This window comes from Harpegnathos saltator, unplaced genomic scaffold, assembly GCF_003227715.2.
Source record: "Harpegnathos saltator strain DR-91 unplaced genomic scaffold, Hsal_v8.6 scaffold585, whole genome shotgun sequence".
Taxonomy (NCBI): Eukaryota; Metazoa; Arthropoda; class Insecta; order Hymenoptera; family Formicidae; genus Harpegnathos; species Harpegnathos saltator.
Window position 1 is genome coordinate 236,313 of NW_020230410.1, and position 21,706 is coordinate 258,018.

At 49.8% G+C, this 21,706-nt stretch overlaps 1 protein-coding gene across 3 annotated transcripts in view; it reads left to right on the top strand.

Annotated features, from left to right (window-relative positions):
• LOC105183602 (uncharacterized) overlaps nucleotides 1-21,706 on the top strand; it is a 147,653-nt gene that overhangs the window by 29,144 nt on the left and 96,803 nt on the right. For 2 of the 3 annotated variants that reach the window (XM_011141859.3, XM_025304011.1), the window contains exons 2-4: nucleotides 11,337-11,477; nucleotides 15,676-15,749; nucleotides 16,447-16,596. In XM_011141859.3, the coding sequence (XP_011140161.1) occupies nucleotides 11,399-11,477; nucleotides 15,676-15,749; nucleotides 16,447-16,596 (303 nt within the window). In that variant the 5' untranslated portion in view covers nucleotides 11,337-11,398. Of the gene's footprint in view, nucleotides 1-9,881; nucleotides 10,163-11,336; nucleotides 11,478-15,675; nucleotides 15,750-16,446; nucleotides 16,597-21,706 lie in introns of those variants that run through there. The other variant, XM_025304013.1, reaches the window with a different exon arrangement.

The window sequence follows — 21,706 nt, forward strand, 5'->3', positions numbered from 1 at the left end:
TGCGGATGCAAGTGAACTCACATAGAAAGTTATCCGCAGGTAAAGTATCATTAGCGTTATAAAGTTTCGGAAACAGTGCCGAAGGCCAATTCGCTGTCACTCATGGAGTTTCGCCGTCGTTCTCTTTCGCCGTCGCGATACACATACAAGGGGGAGAAGCGCGCAGCGCGGTATCGTGGTTGACTTTCCCGGTTGCCACAGTATCGAACTTTATAATTAAGCCGGGGGAGGAGGGGGGGGGTCCGCCTCTGCAGAGCCTCGCTGCGGATGACGAAATCGATGAAAGAGAAACTCGTCGTCTCGCGAAATAATTACCTCGCCGAGAGATATCGGTATATATATATGCACGCGCAATCATTTATTAGCGTATCCCCGTCTCTGCTGTCTGGAATTTCGACTCGGGTCGAGAAGGAGAATCGACCGCGTACGATGTGCTCTCGCGAATTCTTCGTCGACAATCGCGAGACACCTTTTCTCACCGCAAACTACCTTCACCGTCCTTACCGTGTCCATGTATAATTTCCATTAAGAGATTACAGGTCGACGATTTGCATGATATTTCATTCTGCGTTTGTGCGCGCTGCGACTCCGAATGCGACGATCGCAAATATTGACGAGATATATCCTGTATAAATTTTGTTTAGTGTCCGGAGGCTCACGAGGGTTCAAATATAATCTCGGCTCGCGAGAGATATCCGCGAGCGATCGCTCGTGTGTGTGTGTGTGTGTGCGTGTGTGAGTGTGTGTGTGTACCGTGGCGCGCAGGAGCAGTTTCGCGATGCGCCGGAATCCTGCCTGCCACTTATTGGTTGACGTCAAATGTTATCCATGTTCGCACATACGAAGGCGCACCTTTGTGCGCTTCTTCCACGACGCTTATTGAATACCGTCGGGTGTCGCGGCGCGCAGCCGACATCGGCGCGTGATGTTTACGATGTCCCCGGTGATATCGGGCGAACAGGGGTGGCATCATTTGCCTCGCTGGTCTTCTTCCCTCTTCCGTTTTCCGTGCTCTTTGCTTTCCTTACTGTCGCTATCGATTGTTTGCGTGCTCCTCTAAATTAAATGCTTTATCCAAACGTCGCTGTCTAATTTTCGCTTCGTTACGTTCGTATTTCGTTTTTGTTCGGTTGTCACGAGCGAGAGACCGTCGCGACATCGCCAAGTATCGACGGCTTTCGCGCAACATCGACACACTTGTTGCTGTCGAATCGATAAAAATGTGTCGATACAGGCTATTAAATTTAAGCATCTCTGTGCGCACATCGCGAAGAAAAATGATCGCGCGCGCACGCGCGCGTTCGTTACCGCGGCCCGGCGAAGTCGCGCGGATTGTCGACCGCGCGGAACATTACGATGATGAATGGACGAATTCCGTGACGCGACAACAAAATATGGCGATGTAATGCCTCCTAATCGCGCTTGTTCGCCGACGTGACTCTTTGCGTCGCGCGTTTACAGAGAGAACCCGGAAGCGTCTAGACAACGGGCAGATTTACAGATCCACCGCGTGTACGGTGCGCGCAGCGTTACGATTTATTGCTCGCATGTATCGACATTGAATACATAATGAAATTATTGATCCCCACCGGTGTGCATTAGTCATGCGCTGTCTATGTGGCAAACAATATTTCTGCGAGACGGATTTACGAGAACGGATCCGCGCTCGCGTGTGCATTTTTTCGGTTGCCGAGTTGCCGGCTCCACCGACTTACGTCGAAAGTTAATCAGATATTACGCCTGATTTATGGGACAGGTACGAAAACAGAAATTTGCAAATGGAGAGTGCATTAACCGCGAATTTGTCGCGATGCTTGCTTGTCTCTCTCTCTCTCTCTCTCTCTCCCCCCCTCTCTCTCTCCCTTTCTCTCTCTCTCTCTCTCTCTCTCTCTCTCATCTGGTTTTTTTCCCTCGCTCTCTCCTCCGCCCTTTTTTCTTCATCCTTTCGTATTTACACTTTCCCTTCGGCGCGTCGCGAAGCCCGATTGTCAATGGAAAATTTATCCGACGAGCGCGCGGGGATGAAGAATCATGAGAACGGAAAGGCGCGCGCGCCAGCTCGGCTCTAAGCCTCGAGTCAACCCTTTACAAAGTGACGACGCCTTTTCCCGCGGCTCAAAGAGAAATTCTCGCTCGTGTTCCTCGTATCGCGCGAGGGTCGCAGCACCTCGTGCTTTCCCGCACGCTCCGGATGCTCTCTATCTATCGCGCGCGAGTTCCCCCGTTTCTTCGCCTCTGATTTTTTTATTCCGCGGCGAAATTAAGAGTTAAAACGCGGGAGCGCAAGCCCGCAAGCTCCGGCGGTAATGAGATTTTATAACTGGAGTGGCAACACAACGAGACGCTGAATGTTAATAATGTCGAGAGACGCGCACGCGCGCGCGCGCGAGCGAGCGACGTGCATTCGCTTCCGCGCTACCGATATATTACAATGATGCATAATGGAACCTTCGTTCGCGGTCGTGCGTATTCGCGCTGTGACAAAACACACGCGGGGAAGAAATGAGACAGATAGATAGGTAGACAGACAGACAGAGGGAGGGGGAGAGAGAACGGCGAGTGAGCGAGAGGGTGGATTCTGCGCTGCTGATGCTGAAGATATTCTCTATCGGGGAAATCTTGTGCAGTCGCGTCGTGCGACGGCGTACATCACTTAATGGGTTCTTCCATTAAGTACACGTAATGTGAAATCACATTAGCATCCGAGAAACGCCCGGGCTAAGTCGAAACTCGGAATCAAGGGGGAGGGGGGGAATCCCTTGTTCCCTCTTCCGCCGTTTCGGTGGCGGGTTGCGGAGGCAGGGGAGGGGGAGAGAATTCGGGAACTCGCGGTGGCGATTACGTAGTTTCGCTTCGGTGCAACGCGCTATATACCTACGCCTTTCTTTGTTACGTTAATGTTACGTAATGAACGTACGGTAATCGGACGCGTGGTCATTGCACTCAAACGCCCGCATCTGCGAGTACAACGCGCGGGCGTGCGCGCGCCCGTTTTCTGTAATCTTGCTCATTTCGGATAATGACTATTAGTAACAGCGACATGCTTTTTCCGTTACTTCAGTCGCACGGCAACGACGCGAATCGGAGATTACGATATACACGCCGTGTACGTATCGCGTCTCCGCACTTTACAGATCCGCCGCGCTGTGATTATTAGAAAGCTGTGAATTATTACCGGGCAGGCGGGGGGGGGGAGGGAGGATGACGCGGGCTAATGTACGGCGGACGTGTCGCGGTAAAGCCGATAGACGGCTTTTTATAGACGATATATCGAACGACGCGCGTATATATCCCGATCAATTGCGTCCCGGCTTCATGGAAATGAGAACAGCGGGAGCTCTCGCATCGCGAGTCGATACAAAGAGATGAAGAGAGCGAGGCAGGGAGAGGCAGAAAGAGAAAACATACATCTATTTTCCGTCGAAGCGTATCGAGACAGACCGACGCGCAATTGGCCGACGCATTTACGAGGGAAAACACCTCCCCCTCCCCCCTCTGCCGCCGTTTCGATAGAAAAAAGGCAAGCGGAACGTGAGTCAATTAGAGGGAAAGTATCCGCGAGGAAGATCTATCTATTTTGTATTGTTGGATAATTGGCGAATTAAATTGTACCTCGATCGTATTAATGACTCGATTAGCTTGGCGCGCGCTGGCTTACGCGCTTGCTGAGAATATTTATTTATCGTTGGTATCGGCCGGTTTCGCGTGGCTGGCGTTTATCGACATTAAGCGTCGAAAATTATAGTCGAACCGCTAATCGAACAACAACACCGCGCGCTACCCAACTAGTAGCTTTGCTATTCCCCCCCCCCCTCCCCCCGTTCTCGACGAGTATTATTTTCACGTGGTTCAGGGTCGAGTGAAATTTTCACTCTGCAAGAGGAGCGTCCAAATTGACAAATGAGCCCATGAATAAAAGGATCGCGTGGGAGCCGACACGGCGCGGCGGAGACGCGGACGGGTCGTGTTTATCATCGCCGCAAGTCGCGGCGCCTTCGGCGATCGAGCGCGACCAAGTTTTGCAAGCCGGAAAAAATGCGCGCGCTCTCGCAGCCCGTGCGAAACAACGCGCGTGAAATTCTCCTGACATTGAAAGCGTCAGAATCCCGGAATATGTGTAAACGATTGCGGGCTGCAGCGAACGTCTCTCCATTTCTGTCGCAAACACGCGGCGCGGATCAGCCCGCGTAATCGCGAGTACGAATTGAACGACACGCGCGTCAGTTTAATAGAAGCGGCCCGCGAGCGCAGCGCAGCGCGCGCTCGGCTGTGTGCGTGCGCGCGTATACCCACGTGGGCGCAAATACGCGGGCGCGATCGCACACACACGGCCGGCCCCGTACACGCCTATCACCACGTGTTCCGGTTGGGTTTATCCAGGTATAGCTGACGCGCATTGTGCACAGGGACAGACCGCGTATTAGGAGTGCAGGTGCGCAATAACAAGACGAGCGTGCGTTGAGCTCACTCTCGCTTTAAGCCTAGAATACGCACGTGGGTCCCATCGCCGATTTTGCCAGCCTGTAATTTCTTATCTGGCGTTATCTGAGGTCTGGAATGGGGGGGGGGAAGGGGTGTTTGGGCATCACACTGTTCACCCGCCACACAGTTGTCTGTGTCAGCCGTGTCAAAGCAGCTGAGGTATAAACATTTGAGTTTTCGAAACGGCTCTCCCAGACCCACGTGCGTTAAATCCGAGCATTTTGTATAACCAGTACGAAAGTGAATATTTTCTTTGGTGCTGAATTTCGAGTTCGCAAGTATATTTTCTTGTTATTATTATAAACACAATACTGTTTGGAATCGCGTTTGGAACGTGACCTTTTAGGAATGTCCGTCTAAATTATCATAATTGCTATAATTCCCATAATCGCAGTAACTTTTTTCATTATTAATAATTCATTATTAATAAACAAGCATATTTTTATAATACATATATCTATTTATTGTTGTATTTACGTAGACTTTCCAATATCAGCGCTTCAAAAATTGTCGATTTTCATTCTCCGGAATAATTATACGTTTTGAAAAACTGGACAACAACCCTATTTTTCCCTTAAAATTCAACTCTTCTAGTTCCCGAAAACATGATTCAAAGTTATTTTTAGTTACGTTTTCATTAAAAAAGAAAAAAAATCGGGAAAAGAAATGCCTTTTCTCCGATTTCTTTGCGAAACGGTCGAATGAGTTTTTATTTATAATAATTTTGTATTTATTTAAAATGCATTTTCCATCATACAGAATGAAATTAGACATTTCAAGGAACATATTCTTTTTCGAAACGTTTAAATCCATCGAAAAATAAGAAAGTTATAGCAATTCAAAGTTGGCTTCTTTACGTGCGAGTTCTAGGGTTAATCACCGCTCGCCTCGAGTGATTCGCGCGAAATCTAGACCGCGACTGATCAGTCTCTTTTCGTTCATCTTCATCATAGACCGCGGCGAAGCGGCTTGAGGCACTCGCCGTCGTCGCGGGTCGGCCGGCGGCGACGATATCGTTCCGAGAAATTTGTCCTGCGAATTTTTATTCTCGCACCGAGAAGTCGAACGTTAATCCGCGCACCGGCGGAGATAATCGAAACGATAATTGTTATCGCGCTCGTTAACACATCGAGGTCGAAAGGGGGGAGGTGATGGTGATGGTGATGGTGTGTGCGCATGTGGGTGTATCAATAGGATTGTGAATTGACAATTTCACTTTGGCGTTAGAACGGTGCAGAGAGAGAGAGAGAGAGAGAGAGCGTGCGAGGGAGCGCCGGTAATGCTCGTCTTGCCGCTGAGCTGCTGCCGGTTCAACGGCGCGTTTAATGAATTTAAGCTACCTTCTCCACTTACCAGACTCAGGTCAGACACCATCTAACTGCGCCTTCGTACACGTAATAAACTCCGATCTGGGTTGACAACGCGCGCCACGTATACGCGGCTCTTCGCGCGACCCTCTTGCAGATTTCTATTAATAGAACATCCTCGTGGTGAGAGCACCCTTTTCTTGCGGTGGGAAGAACCGCATGATTAGATACGAGAATCAATACGAAGACGGCGCGTCGTTCTCGCAATGTCGTGGCGTGGCTGGCGCTGCGCTCCGTCGCGAACGGCGGGATACGGGTATATTTATCTAATAGGGTTTTAATACCGGGCGAGCGAGTGCGCGTGTGTGCGCGCATATACATACACGCGTGCGCCGAAACGAGGGACATAAAAATTCCTCCTTGTTCCATCAGGTTGTCGTTAGGACGGTTTTATGATGTAACAGCGGGTAACGGGGCGTTTGTCGGGCCCCGAGCGCAGTTTGTGCATTCGGTACGCGATGGTCGGCGGCCAAATGGGAAGAAGGAGACCGCTTTTGCAATGTGCTCGCGACGCGACGGGATATCGCGCGACAGTACATAACGCTTCGCATTTTGTTGATTCTACCGTCGCATGTACGTACGATACGTCGTCAGTACGTACCGTACGCTGCCGCACGCGCGCGTACGTACTGTAATGTATCGTCAAAGTCGCGTTAGAAACGGTCACTGTAAAAGTTTACGAAGGGGAAGTGCCGCTATAAATTCACATAAGCGTCGCGCCGACGACGGCGAAGTGAGATCGTATCATTGCATTTAATGCGATCAAATTGCAGTTGTCGCTTATATTCCTCCCCGGACGGTGCGGCGAAACTCGCGAAGATGAGGCTCTCTCTCTCTCTCTCTCTCTCTCTCTCTCTCTCTCTCTCTCGGGGAGGCGGCAGGTGGCCGGAGGAGGGGCCGGGGAGGATGCGTTCTTTTATCGGATTTTACATAAATCCCCGCGGCGCGCGTGAGCGCGCAATTTGTTACGTCGTTGTCGCCGCGGCGAGCCATGCTTGTCGTTGCGAACACACACGCGGCTCGTTGTTGTTGTTGCGCGGCCGCACAACATGCGAGTGTCGCCTTTATCATAGCACAGCCATTGTAGCGGTAGAGCCGCGGCTACTTGATCGTTGTCATTCCGACATCAAAGCGTCATCGGCAAACATCACATCGTGCGTCGCCCGTTTTATCCGGTTTCCTTCAAAAACTCGCGTCTCCTCATCGATCGACAGACGCGCACCCACCGCAGACCGCCCCTACCCCCACCCCCCCTCTTCCGCCCGCCTTCTTCGTCCGGTCTATTTATCGCGATCCGTCGCGACGCGAAAATGCGCGACTCCCTCCGCATTTCCCTCCCCGGTGTGCGGGTGAAATGGAGCTGGATATGAGTCGCGTTACATTAGCGAAATAAAGTTGGCGTTTCCTCGGCGAAATTTATTTCCACGCACGTACGAGATACGTACCACACGCGCTCGAAATGATTCCGCCGTCGCCGCGTAACCCGCTTCGAGAGCGTATCGATTCGCCGTATCGACGATAATGTATTTCGATATTTTTCGTTCGCCGCTCGGAAGTGCAGTCTAATTGCTAAATCCCCCGTTCAATCTTGTGTCGGATTGTCGCCGAGCGTCTGCAGTCGACGCGATTAATAACTTGCGGATCGAGAGCCAACGGGCTAACGGATTAGTTGGTCCGTCGGTTTTCGCGAGGTTTATTGAACAAACATTGGCTGAAGTTGCGATTGCGGACGTCGTATTGCCAAAATCGATTTCCTCACATAGGCGGGGAATAGGCGGGTGAAGGCAGCGACGGCAGTCGTTTTGAGATACGCGCTCGGAGATTTTTCCACGTCCCCGTTCTCGAGCTTGCTATATAAATTAACCGTTATTTAATGTACACCCATTTTCAAACATTTGCGGTCTGCACGCGATAAATTACATTGAAGGGTTAAGTGCAGGAAATTTGGAAGTTGGCCGCGTTCAGTTAGTTCAGGATGATCTAAAGGAGCTTGTTCCGGCTTGTTTGCTAACTTCATAACGTCCATGTTATCAGACAATTATCTCGATCGATTGACTACTCGCATTCCCCGTAAATAAACTTCCAAACCTGTGCGCCTAACGAGATTAAAGAGTAACACTGACTCTCCGGTACAGAAGTTACGCGCTCTCCATCTAATCAGCACAAAAATGGGGGTGTTACAGCGGCCATGTTACCGCGAGTCAGGACGCGCTCGCTGACTTTTATCTCTCGCGCAACGCGAAGGGAGTTTCTCACTGCCCCCAAGCGAGAAGCCGTTACTGAAATTCACGTTCTTCTCTCTTCTTTTCTTTGTTATTATATATTATTATATGTTATATTATATGTTATTATATATGTAATTTAAAGAGAGATTGAGAGGGAGAGAGAGAGAGAGAGAGAGAGAGAGAGACTCAGGGGGAAGGGGAGACATTAACGAAAACTGGACGTTAAAAGCTTGCGAATGCACGTCAAAAGATCCCGATGTGTTTACGATGTGTCGGATAGCCCGGTGGGTTTGATCGAATGGCCGATCGTCTCGTTTGGGCGTTCGCCCATGCCGGCCACAAAACGAGAAAATTTTATCCCGCTGCCCCGTTCATTTCGCTAGCGATGCCGCGACAGTATACCGATCGCTCCTAGCCGTCGCTCTCTCTCTCTCTCTCTCTCTCTCTCTCTCTCTCTCTCTCTCTCTCTCTCTCTCTCTCTCTCATCCACCCCTCCCCCGCGCGCTCGTAGCGGTGCTCGCAATCTACGTGTCGTAATTTGCTCAATCGCTTGATCTCTTTCTGGTTCAGCAGTCTTCCGCTGTCGATTGGACGATCGCGCGCTATCGAATGGGCGGATGGAACATTAGTTACCGGTAACAAGCGCGCGGAACAAGTACGTTACAGCGCGTACCGAGGGCATGTTCGACACAACCATAAAGTATGCGTCACACCATGCCGCTTGTGCGAACCTAGCGGCCAGGTGAGGATTTGTTTATCGGTTTGCGAACAAGGATCCCCGGACAGGATGGGTGTGGTTAAGGATAGATCGAGTCGTCCGATCGCGATCGCGCTTCGATTTGGAATATGCCTGCGGAGGGTACGCGATCTCTCGCTCGTTAGTTCCGCCAGCTCGTTCTCTCTTCGTCTCTTCGTTGCGTCGTTACGATGCGGTTGTATTTATAGCTCGGAAAATAAGCGCACGGTAAAAATAATATTTTTATTTGGAGAAATAAATGAATCGGATGCAGGAGCAGGAGGAAGAGGAGGAGGAGGAGGAGAAGAGCGATGGGAGGAGGGGATAGAGCTAAAAGTATTTCCCGTCGGGTTATTTGCCGATGCGTCTACCCTAGTTTTCAGCGACGTGCGACAGCGCGTTTACCTTCGTTTTTCCGGCCACCGAATCGGCGCACGCGGCTGTCTCTCCGACTCGCGTTGTTCCATCGATTCGCGCTCAGTTTGTCTAGTTCAAACAACGACGACGACGACGACGACGACGACGACGGCGGCGAGGACGACGAGGACGACGAGGACGACGACGGCGAGCAGTTAGATACAGGGGAGACTTTTATTCGTACCGCCGGCGTGACGCCGCAACTCGTTACCGACGCCGGCACCTGCACCAGATGCTGAAATAATTTGAAACTTGTGCGAATAAACGACGACGTTGGGTCTTCGGTTACCGGCTGGGGAAAACTGAAAATTGCTTGTCCCTTCTTAGTTCTGCGGGTCGAGGCCGGCGGATCGTAAGGGTACAAGACTTGTCCTTTGCCGGCGCGAGAGACTGCTCGGAAAGCAAGAAGGAAGGAATAGGTTGCAAGGGGGAGGGGAAGCGGGGGTAGACGCGCTAGCTATGTAGAAGGTGAAGACAGCTGGTGAAAGAGCTGCCGCGGCGTCTGGAGAAACTCCGAACTTGTCGATAGATTCGTTAGGGCGAACCTGGCCTCTCTCTCTCCCTCTCTCTCTCTCTCTCTCTCTCTCTCTTTCCTCTCCTCTCCTCTCCACCATGTCTCACACTCCCTCTCCCAGGGTGCCGGGTTGACTAGCGAGGCGCGTACGGCGTTTTCCCCCGAACTTCCGGCCAAATTGAATCACGCGGAATTTCGTGGTAACAATCTTCTGTTTGACTTGGAGCGACCGGTTGATTTACCTCATGCTCGGGATCCGGCCGATCCTCGCTAGTTGTCTAGGAGATCTAGCGATCTCTCTCGTTCCTCTCGTCGAACGGGCTCGAGCTTCTTCAGCATAACTCGATCGCGACGTACACTCGATAGGAGGATAGCGACGCGGACGAGACCCTGCCGATGCTAAAGGAGGTGTGAACTCCTTGTAAGTGAATTTTCGTGAGTGGACTATTGACACTGTTTCTCTCGAAAGTAAGCGAGAGAGAGAGAGAGAGAGAGAGAGAGAGAGAGAGAGAGAGAGAGAGAGAGAGAGAGAGTAATTTTGGAGTTTAGTCGTGTGCGCCTAAAGCGGCTCCCGGGTGCAAGCGCGAGGTATTTATATGCGATAAGAAACATAAGATACAGCGTGATATTTCGACGCGTCCCGTTAATGTATGATGTACGCGTAACGCAATGACAGGACGTAGGTAGAGTGAGGAGCGCAGACACCATCGCGTCGCTCCAGATGCTGCCTCCGCGGAAGCGAAACGTTATGAATTAGCGGGTGAGCGTAAACAACTCGTACAATTTATGCCGCGCATTTCCAAATAATAATATGTAAATGTATTATTCATAGTTTACGGCGCATATTCTGATTAAATTAACGTAGGATCCCCGGAGCCGCGTCGGATCTCGCGGAACGCGTTCTCCGTTTGAAGTAAATATCATATCGTGCTCTCCCCCACTCTCACTTTCTCTCTTCTTTTTCCTTTTTTCTTCAATCTGTGCGCTACTCTCGTGTTTGCGAGTTCGCGATAGAAAAATTTATTTCGTGCACTTTTAGCTCAACCCGCGCTCCCCCTCCTCTCTCCCTCCGTTGTCGCTTCGCCTGGTACACGCGAAGCCTCGCTTGCGCGTCGAGTCCTTGCGCGAGGTGTCGTATTGCGATACGTTCGAAGAGACGCGATTTTCTGGCCGCGCACCTTGAGGATATACGACGCGCTGATCTCATTAATGAAGGGACACTCTGTGTATACCGCGAACTCGAGTAGAACAGAGGTAGAAAACAGGAAGTTCGCCTCAAGTCCGGAGGGAGTCGTGCGGTTCGGCAGGCCCGTTTGACGTTCAAGCACCAGCCGGTATTTAATGACCCTTGACGGTCTCGCTTTGTGCCTTGCTAATTACCACATACTCGTTGATTGATCACCGTTTTATGCGCCTGGCCGTTTTTGCGCCCATAATATCCCGACAGGGACGACGATTAATTTGGCTAGCAGGAGATCGCGACTCGCGTTAATTGTTTATTTACCGCTTCTTGCTAAAACACCCGCGCGAGGGCGATCTCTTTCGCCGGTGGAGGCTGCATTTTGAACGAGCGCGCGTTTCTCGTGTGTTTGCAGATAGACAACGGTGCTGCTGTGTACCAACTTTGGGAACAGAGATGAGTTGAGGATCGACTACGATGTTGAGTCGTCTTTCGGCCGTGGTGGCCTCCATTTTGGTTCACCAGATACACTTCCTGTGCGCCGCCAGCTCTTTGGGTAAGTTGTAATAAAAGGAGTTTGATGTCACTCGGGCGAAATGCCGAAGGAGAAGAGACGGGTCATTATTTCGGATAAATGAAAAAGGCGGCGGGGAGGTGGTGATACGCGCGATCGAGTAAAACTAATGAAAGGAGAGATCGGAGAGAGATAGATAGAGAGAGAGAGAGAGAGAGAGAGAGAGAGAGAGAGAGACGGTTTGGAAGCGAACTCAATGTATTTACGTTCGGTAGTTTTGCACCAATATTCGCTTCCCCGCACCGCGGATGGCCAGAAAGAAGGTCTTTGTTGCCGGTGAAAAATATTCAGGCGCAGTTCTCGAAGGGAAAACCAGATTATAGCCGGCTGAATAACGAGCCGCGCGGGCCGAACGGTCGGCCGCCAGACATTGTCCTATAATTTTCCAATTAAGGCATTGGATTCTCATAAATTCACGAGCACCGACGGCTTCCATAAATTTGACGCCGTACCGAGCGACAAACCGCGGTCGATCCTACGTACTTTTAGATTCGAGGCGGCTCTTACATCGCCGGTTGAAATGCTGAAATTGAAGGGGAGGAAGAACGATGAGGAAAATCGCGCAATTGATCACGATACTTCTCGGGAGGTACGAAAGTCTGCTTTCCTTTGACAGAAATAATATAGGGCACTTCCGGTGCGCGCGTTGGATCCGCCCGGGCTCACGCCGTGTCTTTGTAACGCGAAAATATATATCATAACGAGGCGACTTTGAGAATTTACCGGTTCTGCACCAACGCCTTTCCTCAGCTTTTACATATTTCCTTTTCTCGTTCCCTCTCTCTCTCTCTCTCTCTCTCTCTCTCTCTCTCTCTTCTCTTTTTTTTTTTCTTTAATTCTTTTTACGTGACTACGTATCCGAGCGTCGCGTTTGCCGCCGGAGAAATCCACGATTTGAGATCTTAATCGTCTCTGGCTATGACTCGACTCTCGACTCTTGCACTTCACTCCGGAGCCAGCCCGTAGTTTCCTTCGAGATCGTCGATTTACTCTCTTGAAGTGAATCGGTAAAAATGTTTCCGATCGGATCAGCGAAAGGAGTATTTCACCGATAATCAGTGAGCATTCACTGACTCTTGGTGGAAACACTCCCACTTTACCACTCCGTCTTACATCTCGTTGATCTTGACCGGTGAAGAAGTAAGATTTTATTTGCAAAATCTCGAGAGAGGACGTAAACTCGTTACACGTCAACTCTCGGCGGATCCAACTTTCGGCAGTTTTCATACGCTTCGCGAGCGATCACGAGCAGCGTCTGTGTTTGCAAAGAGTGCATCGATATAAATAAATAAATAAATAAATAAATATAATAAATAGATAGATACTAGAAACGCGCGCTAACTGCTACATTCAGCGCGGAGCCTTTCAGCGAGATTGCAACGCTATGCTTGGAAGTGAATGTTACAGCGTTTCAATGAAGAATACACCGATCGTACTTTAGAGAGCGTGGGAATTCTCGAGCGAATTGCCGAATCATCCATCGATACAACGCCTCTCTCTCTCTCGCGCGCGCGCGCGTTACCTCTCGTCGAGAGCGTAATCCACGTCCGCGGACGTGGTATCTGAAGCGTATTTCAGAATCCTGACTGGTAACCGGGTTTATCCCCCCCCCCCCCTCGCCCGTGGAGATTATGTGCTTCGTCTTTCCCGCGGATATTAGATAGAAGTCCGTCCGCCTCATTCCTTTTCCGGGGTGACTGTGCAGCGCGGGAGAATTCAACTTGTTAAATTGGTGTAACGGGAGGGGGTGGTGGTGGCCCTTCGTCGTGGCGTTGCTAGATACATCTCTCGAGGATTATCCTATCCTTCCGCGAGAAATGGTTAGGTGGAGGGACCTTGGGGCCGAGATAGAGAAACAGACGGAAAGTGAGACGATTCGTCAAGGCGAGGTGAAAGAGAGTACAGAGGTTGGGGGTTACCGCGCGGACGATCAGCTGAGAAAATAATTTTCGGGGCGCATCTTTCACATCGTCGGGATTTCTCGGATCCACCAGCGTGGAGACGAGGAGGAGGAGGAGGAGGAGGAGGAGGGGTTCCGCTCTCTGGTAAAGCCCTAGAGTCGAACCAAGCTGCGTCTCGCTTCGTCTGCTCGCCCCGTCCCGTTCCGCCTTCTCTCTCGTCTCCAGACGAGGAGACGATCGTCGCGTAGAACGACAAGGACCGTTTGAATGGTCGAATTTGATGAAGAGAGATATTGCAATGTCCGCCGTCGCGCGCGCGGTATCTCCACGATTCCACCGCGGTCTCTCCTTTATTTTTCAACACTCCGCTTGTGTCTCCTCCAGCGACGCGGGTTTTATAAGAGACGAGATTGCACGGTTTTCCGGTATTGTCCCGAAAAAACGACGATTCGCTTGGAAACTGGCTTTATTACCTCTTTCTGTTCGACCCGCGCGCGCGCGCGCACTGTGCCAAGCTATGTAAAGCTATGCTTATAAGACCGCCTGCTGTCTTCGATCGCGCGCTCGCGGAGGTGGATGTGGAAGGAGATGACGCGGTCGCGGAAATTGTAGCGAACAGCCTCGCGAAATGCGATGCGCGTGTGCTACGCGTCGTATCATCGCGCGATTCCCCGCCGCCGCGCCCGCGCTCGCGCCGTGCCGTGCCGTGCCGTGCCGTCTCGTACCGTCGCCATTAAGTTTCGGATCATTTATTTCAGCCTCCGGCAAATTGCCATTTTCGGGAATAGGTCCTGCGCTCGGTACTGCGGAGAAGCTCTTCAAGTAGTCGTCTCTGCTTCTCATCGCGTGCTCGTTACTCCGCTTCCAGATCTTTTCTGGTCCCTCTTTTTCCTCCCGCTGTCCCCGAGAGAGAAAGGTAGTAGGGTCCAATCCGCTTAGAGGCGAATATGCGCGCATAATACGCGCGTAATACGCGCATTGTTCGCGAAACATCTCGCGTAACGGAACATTTACTTACTCGCCGTGCGTGTTTATCTGGAATTTTTACGGAATTATTTATTCAGAGAGGGGCAGGGAGGGAGAGAGGCGTGCAATAAAAGCAAGCCGACAACGGCTGCGTGCGCGTTCTCGCGTGTCGAACGCGTCCGCGTTTTTGCGTTTAAACAGGTAGATAGACGTGCCGACGCGAATCTATGTTAGATTTTGCCGGTACGCGGACGTGCTCATTTCGACGCCGCGGGAATTACGGCGTCCGCGGAGTCGCGTCCGACGAGCGTTTCGCGGTATACGCGTGTGAACGCACATCGATGCGACCGCGATGCATGCGAAAGACAATTCTGTCGAATCGATCCCCTGTCACTCCCACCAGCGGACTATGGCTTTAAATTGCTTGAAATTTTTACGCGGGGGTTCAGATACGAATGTTCTTACGCCAAAGGCTCGCGCAGCCCAGCCAGAGGAGCAGTCGGATGCTCTTCTCTCTTTGATCGGTTTATTGACCATCGATTATTTGTGAAAGAGAATTACGAAATGTCGATAATGTTCTTTCTCTCTAACATCGCAAGATGAGCGCGAGCACTCGTGTAATTAAAGTGTATCTTGATAAAAGTGAGCGAGGGGATGAAAATCAGGATTAAAGTGTGTACGATGAAATGACGAAAATGAGAAAATCCCTCACGTTTTTACTCCGTAATACCGCATTTCTCTCACTTCTTTTTTCTCTTTCCTTTCCGAAGAGATTATTAAAATTTTCGCGTGTCTGCAGTCGCGCGCGGCTTATTGAGAAATTTGCCATTGGTTGTGAAACTTTGCAAGGTGAATATATTTGTGCGTATCGTCTCAGGAAGTTACATAGTCGCGTGTGCTTCTTGCTGATAAGGCCATTCAAGTGTCGGCAAGTAAAGGGATTCGCTCCGTCCCGTCGTGGATCGGGGGGTGGAAAATGAAATCCTCTTCGGTCTTATATACGATCCGTATTATCCTTCTCTTCTCTTCTTTTTTCCTCGCAGTATACGTAATACAACGCAGTCTTTAGTTTATGTAGACTTTCAGGAGACTTCGTTTCGCTACATCCCTAAAACCGCCGGCGATAAGTTTTTGCACCTCCATGTTGAATCTGTCTCTCGCGCGTTGAGCGCGGAATTTCCAGCATAAAATTGTCACACGTCCTCAAAATAAAACAGGCTGTGAAATCCGTTCATGGTTTACGCGGACAGTACAACATAAAATTGTTATCATTTATGTATAAATACTTAAATATCCTTTAAATTATGTTGCAGGTGCAAAGTCGTTTCCAGGGTTCGAAAACCTGCCGCGCTCGTTTTGGCATGAACTCAGTTCACCTTTCACAGAGGTTAGTCCTACGTATTATTAAACTCTGCGGATTTACTCGAATTAGGTTCTAACGTCTAACGAGAGATCAGAAATTTCAGAGCTCGCATTCTATTTTATTATATCGTAACAAAAATTATCGTGAAAATTGCTTGTCTGGGCATACGGATCTAGTAAGTAAAACTTACTTTTGGGTTATAAATCTTGAAGCGACGCGAATATGAAACGATATATCCAATTTCGAGAAGAAGATTTTTGAAATTAGTCTTTTAAATAACGCACCGACTCGTGTTGTACACGGTACGATCGATGTGACACTATTTGAAAAATTTCACACCAACATTTATTACATCTGTTGAACAATTCTCGCCACGAAACGTGTATTTATCGTGAATGCAAAGTCTATGTATATTACCGGAATTTGCAATTCGAATAACCTTTTGCGTTCACCGTTGAGTGTTTCGTATTCATCGTTCACTGCATTTTGCATGAAACGTTGTGTGCGTGTGTGTGTGTGTGTGTGTGTGTGTGTGTGTGGGTGTGGTGCGCACACGCGCGTATATACACACATATATATATATATTTTGAATTAACGGTAGTTACAAGTAGTTCGTGCCACTTTAAAAGCCGGATATGGTTTCTTCAGATTACATTACGAGCGCATTGAATACGCATCGAGTAACAGAAAGCGCAAAACGGATTTCGATCTTTATCCGTAGGTTTACGAGGTGGAAAGTTTCGTGACTGAAACAAGTGGCACTCCTGAACCGAGGCCATTTTTCGAGGATCCGGAGAGCAACATTACTGTGCAGCTTGGTGCTCAAGTCTACATGCACTGCAGGGTGCAAAATCTACAAGATACTCTCAAGGTGAGTGCTACGTGTTTCCATCTTTGAGCATATTTGAAGTGACGCGCGGATTCACCGACAAATTTGACCTCGTGCGCAACTCGTGCGACTTGTGTAGATTCATTGACATAGATAGAGAGGGAGAGAGAAAGGGAGGGAGAGAGAGAGAGAGAGAGAGAGAGAGAGAGAGAGAGAGAGAGAGAGAGGGGGGGAGATAATAATATTGTAATTAATCCCGAGGGATACATCTTCCTGTCACATACAAATCTCTTTCCTGTTTTATATTCTTTGCGCTGTTACCGTGGAACAAATAAATATTGGTTCTGTAATATCGTTTCAATTTGCAAACTCTTCCTCTCTTCTTTCTTGCCACCCTTCCTCATACATTCCACGTTTAAAGAAACTCGGGAATAAATAATATTTCCAATGTATGCGGCATCACGTTATCTTCTAAAAGCCAAACACTCGGCACTGTTTTATGAAGACCTTGTCGGCTCACCCGTTCCCTTTCTCATGCGCAGCCACTATGCGGCACACTTAGTTCATCCTAATTCTCCCAAAGGAAATTCCGTAGATAGCGGTGAGATATTTTCCTCTTAATTTTGCGATCGCGCCACTCTATCAGCCCGATGACGGTTATTGCGCGAAACTCAATGCTTATTGTATTCGCGTGTGCGTGTGCATGTAAACAAATTCCCCGCACATGTTTGCGCAAATTCGACCAAATTGTCTATTTATTTAACGAGTCTCGCGCGTTGAGGAGATATACATAATTTGCAATTTATTTGTATATTTCGCGATCATTTATGGAACGGCGCTTTTACAATTGTCAGAAGCGCGCGGCTACATTGCGTGTGAAGCATAATTATAAATATCGTTATTATTGTTATTATCATTATTATCATCATTACCACGACTTTTGATTCGTGCACGATAACGCCGTGAACTGCAGCGATTTATGCTCGAAGTGGCGAATTAGCCAGCAATGGTTTGCGAAGGTTATTCGCCACCTCCGCCAGATCCGCTACGCGTCGTGACGATCTTTACAAACAATTTTCTCGGATCTCCGCAGCTTATACAGCGCTGCTTGCGGGACGCGTTTCGCGGTAATTCCGACAGACAAGTGCGCGCTTTGACGTAATGTTTCTTCGTGCACGGCGCAGTTCCCGATCGATGTACATCCGCGCGGGAGCTTAAAGGATCTAATCGCCGATGTACAGACGCAGCGAGACAGCATTCGGTACAAACTGATAGTTGCAGCCCTTTGAAACAGTCTCGAACTTGATATCGCTGAGGCGACCAAAGTCAAGCAACACTTCGCCATAAAGTCGGCAAATACCGGCGTTGACACAATAGTTTCCCTCTGCTGCGTCTCTGTGTGTGTGTGTGTGTGTGTGTGTGTATACCCGTGTGTTGCCTCTGTATGTGCGTGCGTGTGTGTGCCGCGAGGAAAGAAATTTACCCACGATGCTCTTATCCCGATTCCTGCTCCCGATTCACCTTGCTCCTTTTTAAGCTCGTTAGATAATGTGACGGTCGTCGTTGATAAAACGACGATAAAGCGAGGGAGCGAGCGCCCCTCCGCGCGAGTTCTACGTACCTTCGGCGGGACAAAGCGACTTAATATTTTACGGGGGAGTTGCATTAAAAACGCCGACGAAAACATTTTACGCGCGCTTACCTCTTAATATCTCGCCGTACCTGTGTTTGCAAAGATAGCAGCTCGGTTTGCCGCGGCACGACGTGGCGCATTGCGATGCGGAACGCAACGTTTGCCAGTTACATTTGCCAGTATCGGTCGTCATAAAAAAACACAGCGCGCGAGTGCGCCGCTACGTTTGCCGCGATATATCGCGATCTATAAATCGTTGCTGAACTTAGCAATCTCTCGGGCGAGGCGCTAGGTCGCGCAGGGAGCATTCGCAAACAGCGTGCCGGAACATTTCGCTCGTTGCTCCGCGACTGCTTGGAATTCAATCTTTCTAAGTGGGAGTGCGCCGATGGGTTGAGCGAAACAAGTTGTTTCATGCGATGTGAATTGCACACGCGCCGCGCACGTTGTCGCACAAGGCTGTCCCGGAGCGTATTCCGGTTTTTAAGGATGAACTCGGTATCGTTTTCTCGATTTGACGAGACAAGGGAGGGAGAGAGAGAGAGAGAGAGAGACTTGCTTGCGAGTCGTTGTTTCCGGCTTGCTGCGACCGCGAATTTATTGCACTCATCATACTTCGGATAATTGTCGTATCCTAGATTGTTTGGTATCGTTATTAGCGCGGAATTTCGCACGTGAAATCGCGTCGTGCCTAAACACGTTAGTCAGAAGCGACGAGTTCCTCCCGTGGGATTAAAATTCCTATAGGAATATAATGCGCGGCCATCTATCGATCGACGAGCCTCTAATGTGTCCTTCTTTATCAAGCATGCAAAATATTCTCGGACGAGCCCGAGCTCGAACATGCCGTGAGAGGAATTTCCGTCACAACGAATATCCTTTTGGTATCTTCATTCGGCAAACTTTCCGGCGCCGGCGCCGGCGGGAGCGATTATTCCCTGACATTTACTATATCGGGCATTGTTTCGGCGGGTAAGAAAAAAGGAAAAGATGCAAAAAGAGCGGAGAATAGAGAGGAAACGACGAGATACCGCGGATCTTGCGTGAATCATCCCGAACGAGGATGCATAAGCTGCGTTAAAATAAACATCACTCGCGCCGAGTTGAAGAAGATTAATAATTCATTAGCGGGTGTTGTAGTCGCGTTGTTAAATACTTGAGATCGGCGAAACATTTTCCGCGTGGTAACGAGAGCGGAAAACTGTTTGCTTTTATCCTGACGGATGCCGTGGAAGGCAACAGGAGCGCGGCGGGCGGCTTCATTAACAGTGACAAAGACTTGTTTCTTGTCTCACGATCAATAATGTTAATAAGACGGCAGTTTCAGCTGCCCTCTAATGCGAGATCCATGAGCTTGCTGTTCCAGCTGTTTATTCTCAGTCGCCCGGTGTCGGACGAGTACGAAGAGTGATTGACTTGAACTACTTAAAGACAACCGTAAGCTCCTATCCGTCCGCCGGCGGGGATAATCAGTTTATGTAAATCGTCTCGGCGCACTCTAACAACATATTATTCCGTGTGCCGTTACTTCGAGCTGTAGACATCGTGCTCCTTTGTTTTTCTCCGAGTCTTTTCTTCGCGTTTTCTCTACGCTTTTCGCGTCAGGAAATATTAAATTCGTCGTTTCGCGCTCTCTCTCTCTCTCTCTCTCTCTCTCTCTCTCTCTCTCTCTCTCTCTCTCTCTCTCTCTCTCTCTCTCTCTCTCTCTCTCTCTCTCTCTCTCTTCAACATTCAGAACCGCGGAGACCGTATGTATGTATGTACGTACATACATACGCATATAAAATTCGCTCTCGCGCATACGACGCAGCTTCGGTTAAACGTGCGTTGCCCGTTAATGGGATTCAGATTATTAATGACGAACGAGCGAGGTGGAAGGTAATACATAACCCCCGGAGCCCTACACCGACGGCATGCAAATAGGCGCACGCGTTCTTACAAGCGAGATCCCTGTACTCCGAATTGTCTCGGAGTCGTTCCGAACTTCTTCCCATTTTCGCGACTCGTCCGCGCACATAACGCGGCCGCATCGGCCAAACTTTTAACGGTGTCCTCGTCTCACGCGCGTCGTATGAAAGTTTATATCTGTGTAATTAGCTCGACGAAGAGACCACTACTGCATTAATTATAAGCGGACCGGGACTACGGTGATACAACGTTGTACGGTATTAATTAACGTGCTACATCTCGTATCGCTTGAAATAGACGCGAACAATCACAGGAGCTGCGAGATAAGGTGAACAGGCGGAGGGTAGTATTGAATTCGCGTGGGCGCGTGCAAGAGAAAGAGAGAGAGAGAGAGAAAGTGTATATTTCGCTGTGTCAAGGTGTGAGGTGTTTTCTCGTGCGCGAACGACTGTAACTCGCCACATTTCGCACAGTTTACGAGCGCATTTGCGCTTTACGACGCTCCCTCGTCGGGGCGAATCTTGAGCCGTAAGCGTGTCAATTTTTCGAGAATCGCATTAGCGCAGTCTTACATTTCGACGGTGGATTCTGCGAGCTCGAGCTCCCTCGAGTTCCTCGCGAACGAACGGTGGGGAACAGGTTTCACGCGGAGTGTAACGCGAACTTTCAAGACATCGCGCGACGTTGCGACGAGAAAGAGAGCGAGACAGAGATAGAAAGAGCGTCGATGAAATTTTCACCTCACGAGCGTCATGAGAGCCAGACTCTTTGATTGCCGCGTGTCTCTTTTGTTCTTTCTGCTCTCATACATTATTCGGCAATGACCACCTGGCACGAACTTGATACGCGGAATGGATATTGTACGGTTGCTTCTCGATTGCGCGACCGCACACTGATTCGTTATCCGCATCAACCCCCGAAGGGAATCGCATGCTCTCTCGGGTCGTCTTTCTGCCTGCGCAATATCATCATGCATAACGGTGTCTGCTTTCTTGAGGTAAATTGGGAGAGAGAGAGGGAGAGAGAGAGAGAGAGAGAGGAGGGGGAGGGGAGAAGGGAGGGAAGAAATGCCAGAGAAACAATCTCTCCCCGCGGCACCGTGAATGCCTTCCGAACAACCGTCTGACGGACGGATTAAAACGTCGGTATTTTAACGTGTCAGCGCGTAATTATACGTTGAAATATTTACATGCAATTAACACGTGTTGGTGAACGCCGCGCCGTTTCACGTACGTAGCACGATTATTGGGGGCGCCGCGGCCGCGGCGGTCCGAAAACGAGATCGCGCGCGCGCGCGCGCGCGCAGCCCGCCGCGCCGGGCAAATTACACTTTTTGTATTCGATTTCCCAAGCGGGTGAATTGAAATCCGCGTGCGAACGCGCAACGATAATATACGACGAACCAACCCCGGGGTCTTACAGTCTCGACGAACAACACAGGACTGTTCTCTGATTGAATCGACACGCGAGTCGCGCTCACCCCGATGTTCTCGCGTTCGTTTATTCCGCCTCCCGGCTGCATGCTGTCATTTTGCATTTTCCGCGCGTTAGTCGCGATTGCGTTATCGGTGCGATTCGAATCGCGACGCGGTGCGAATTGAATTATTATGC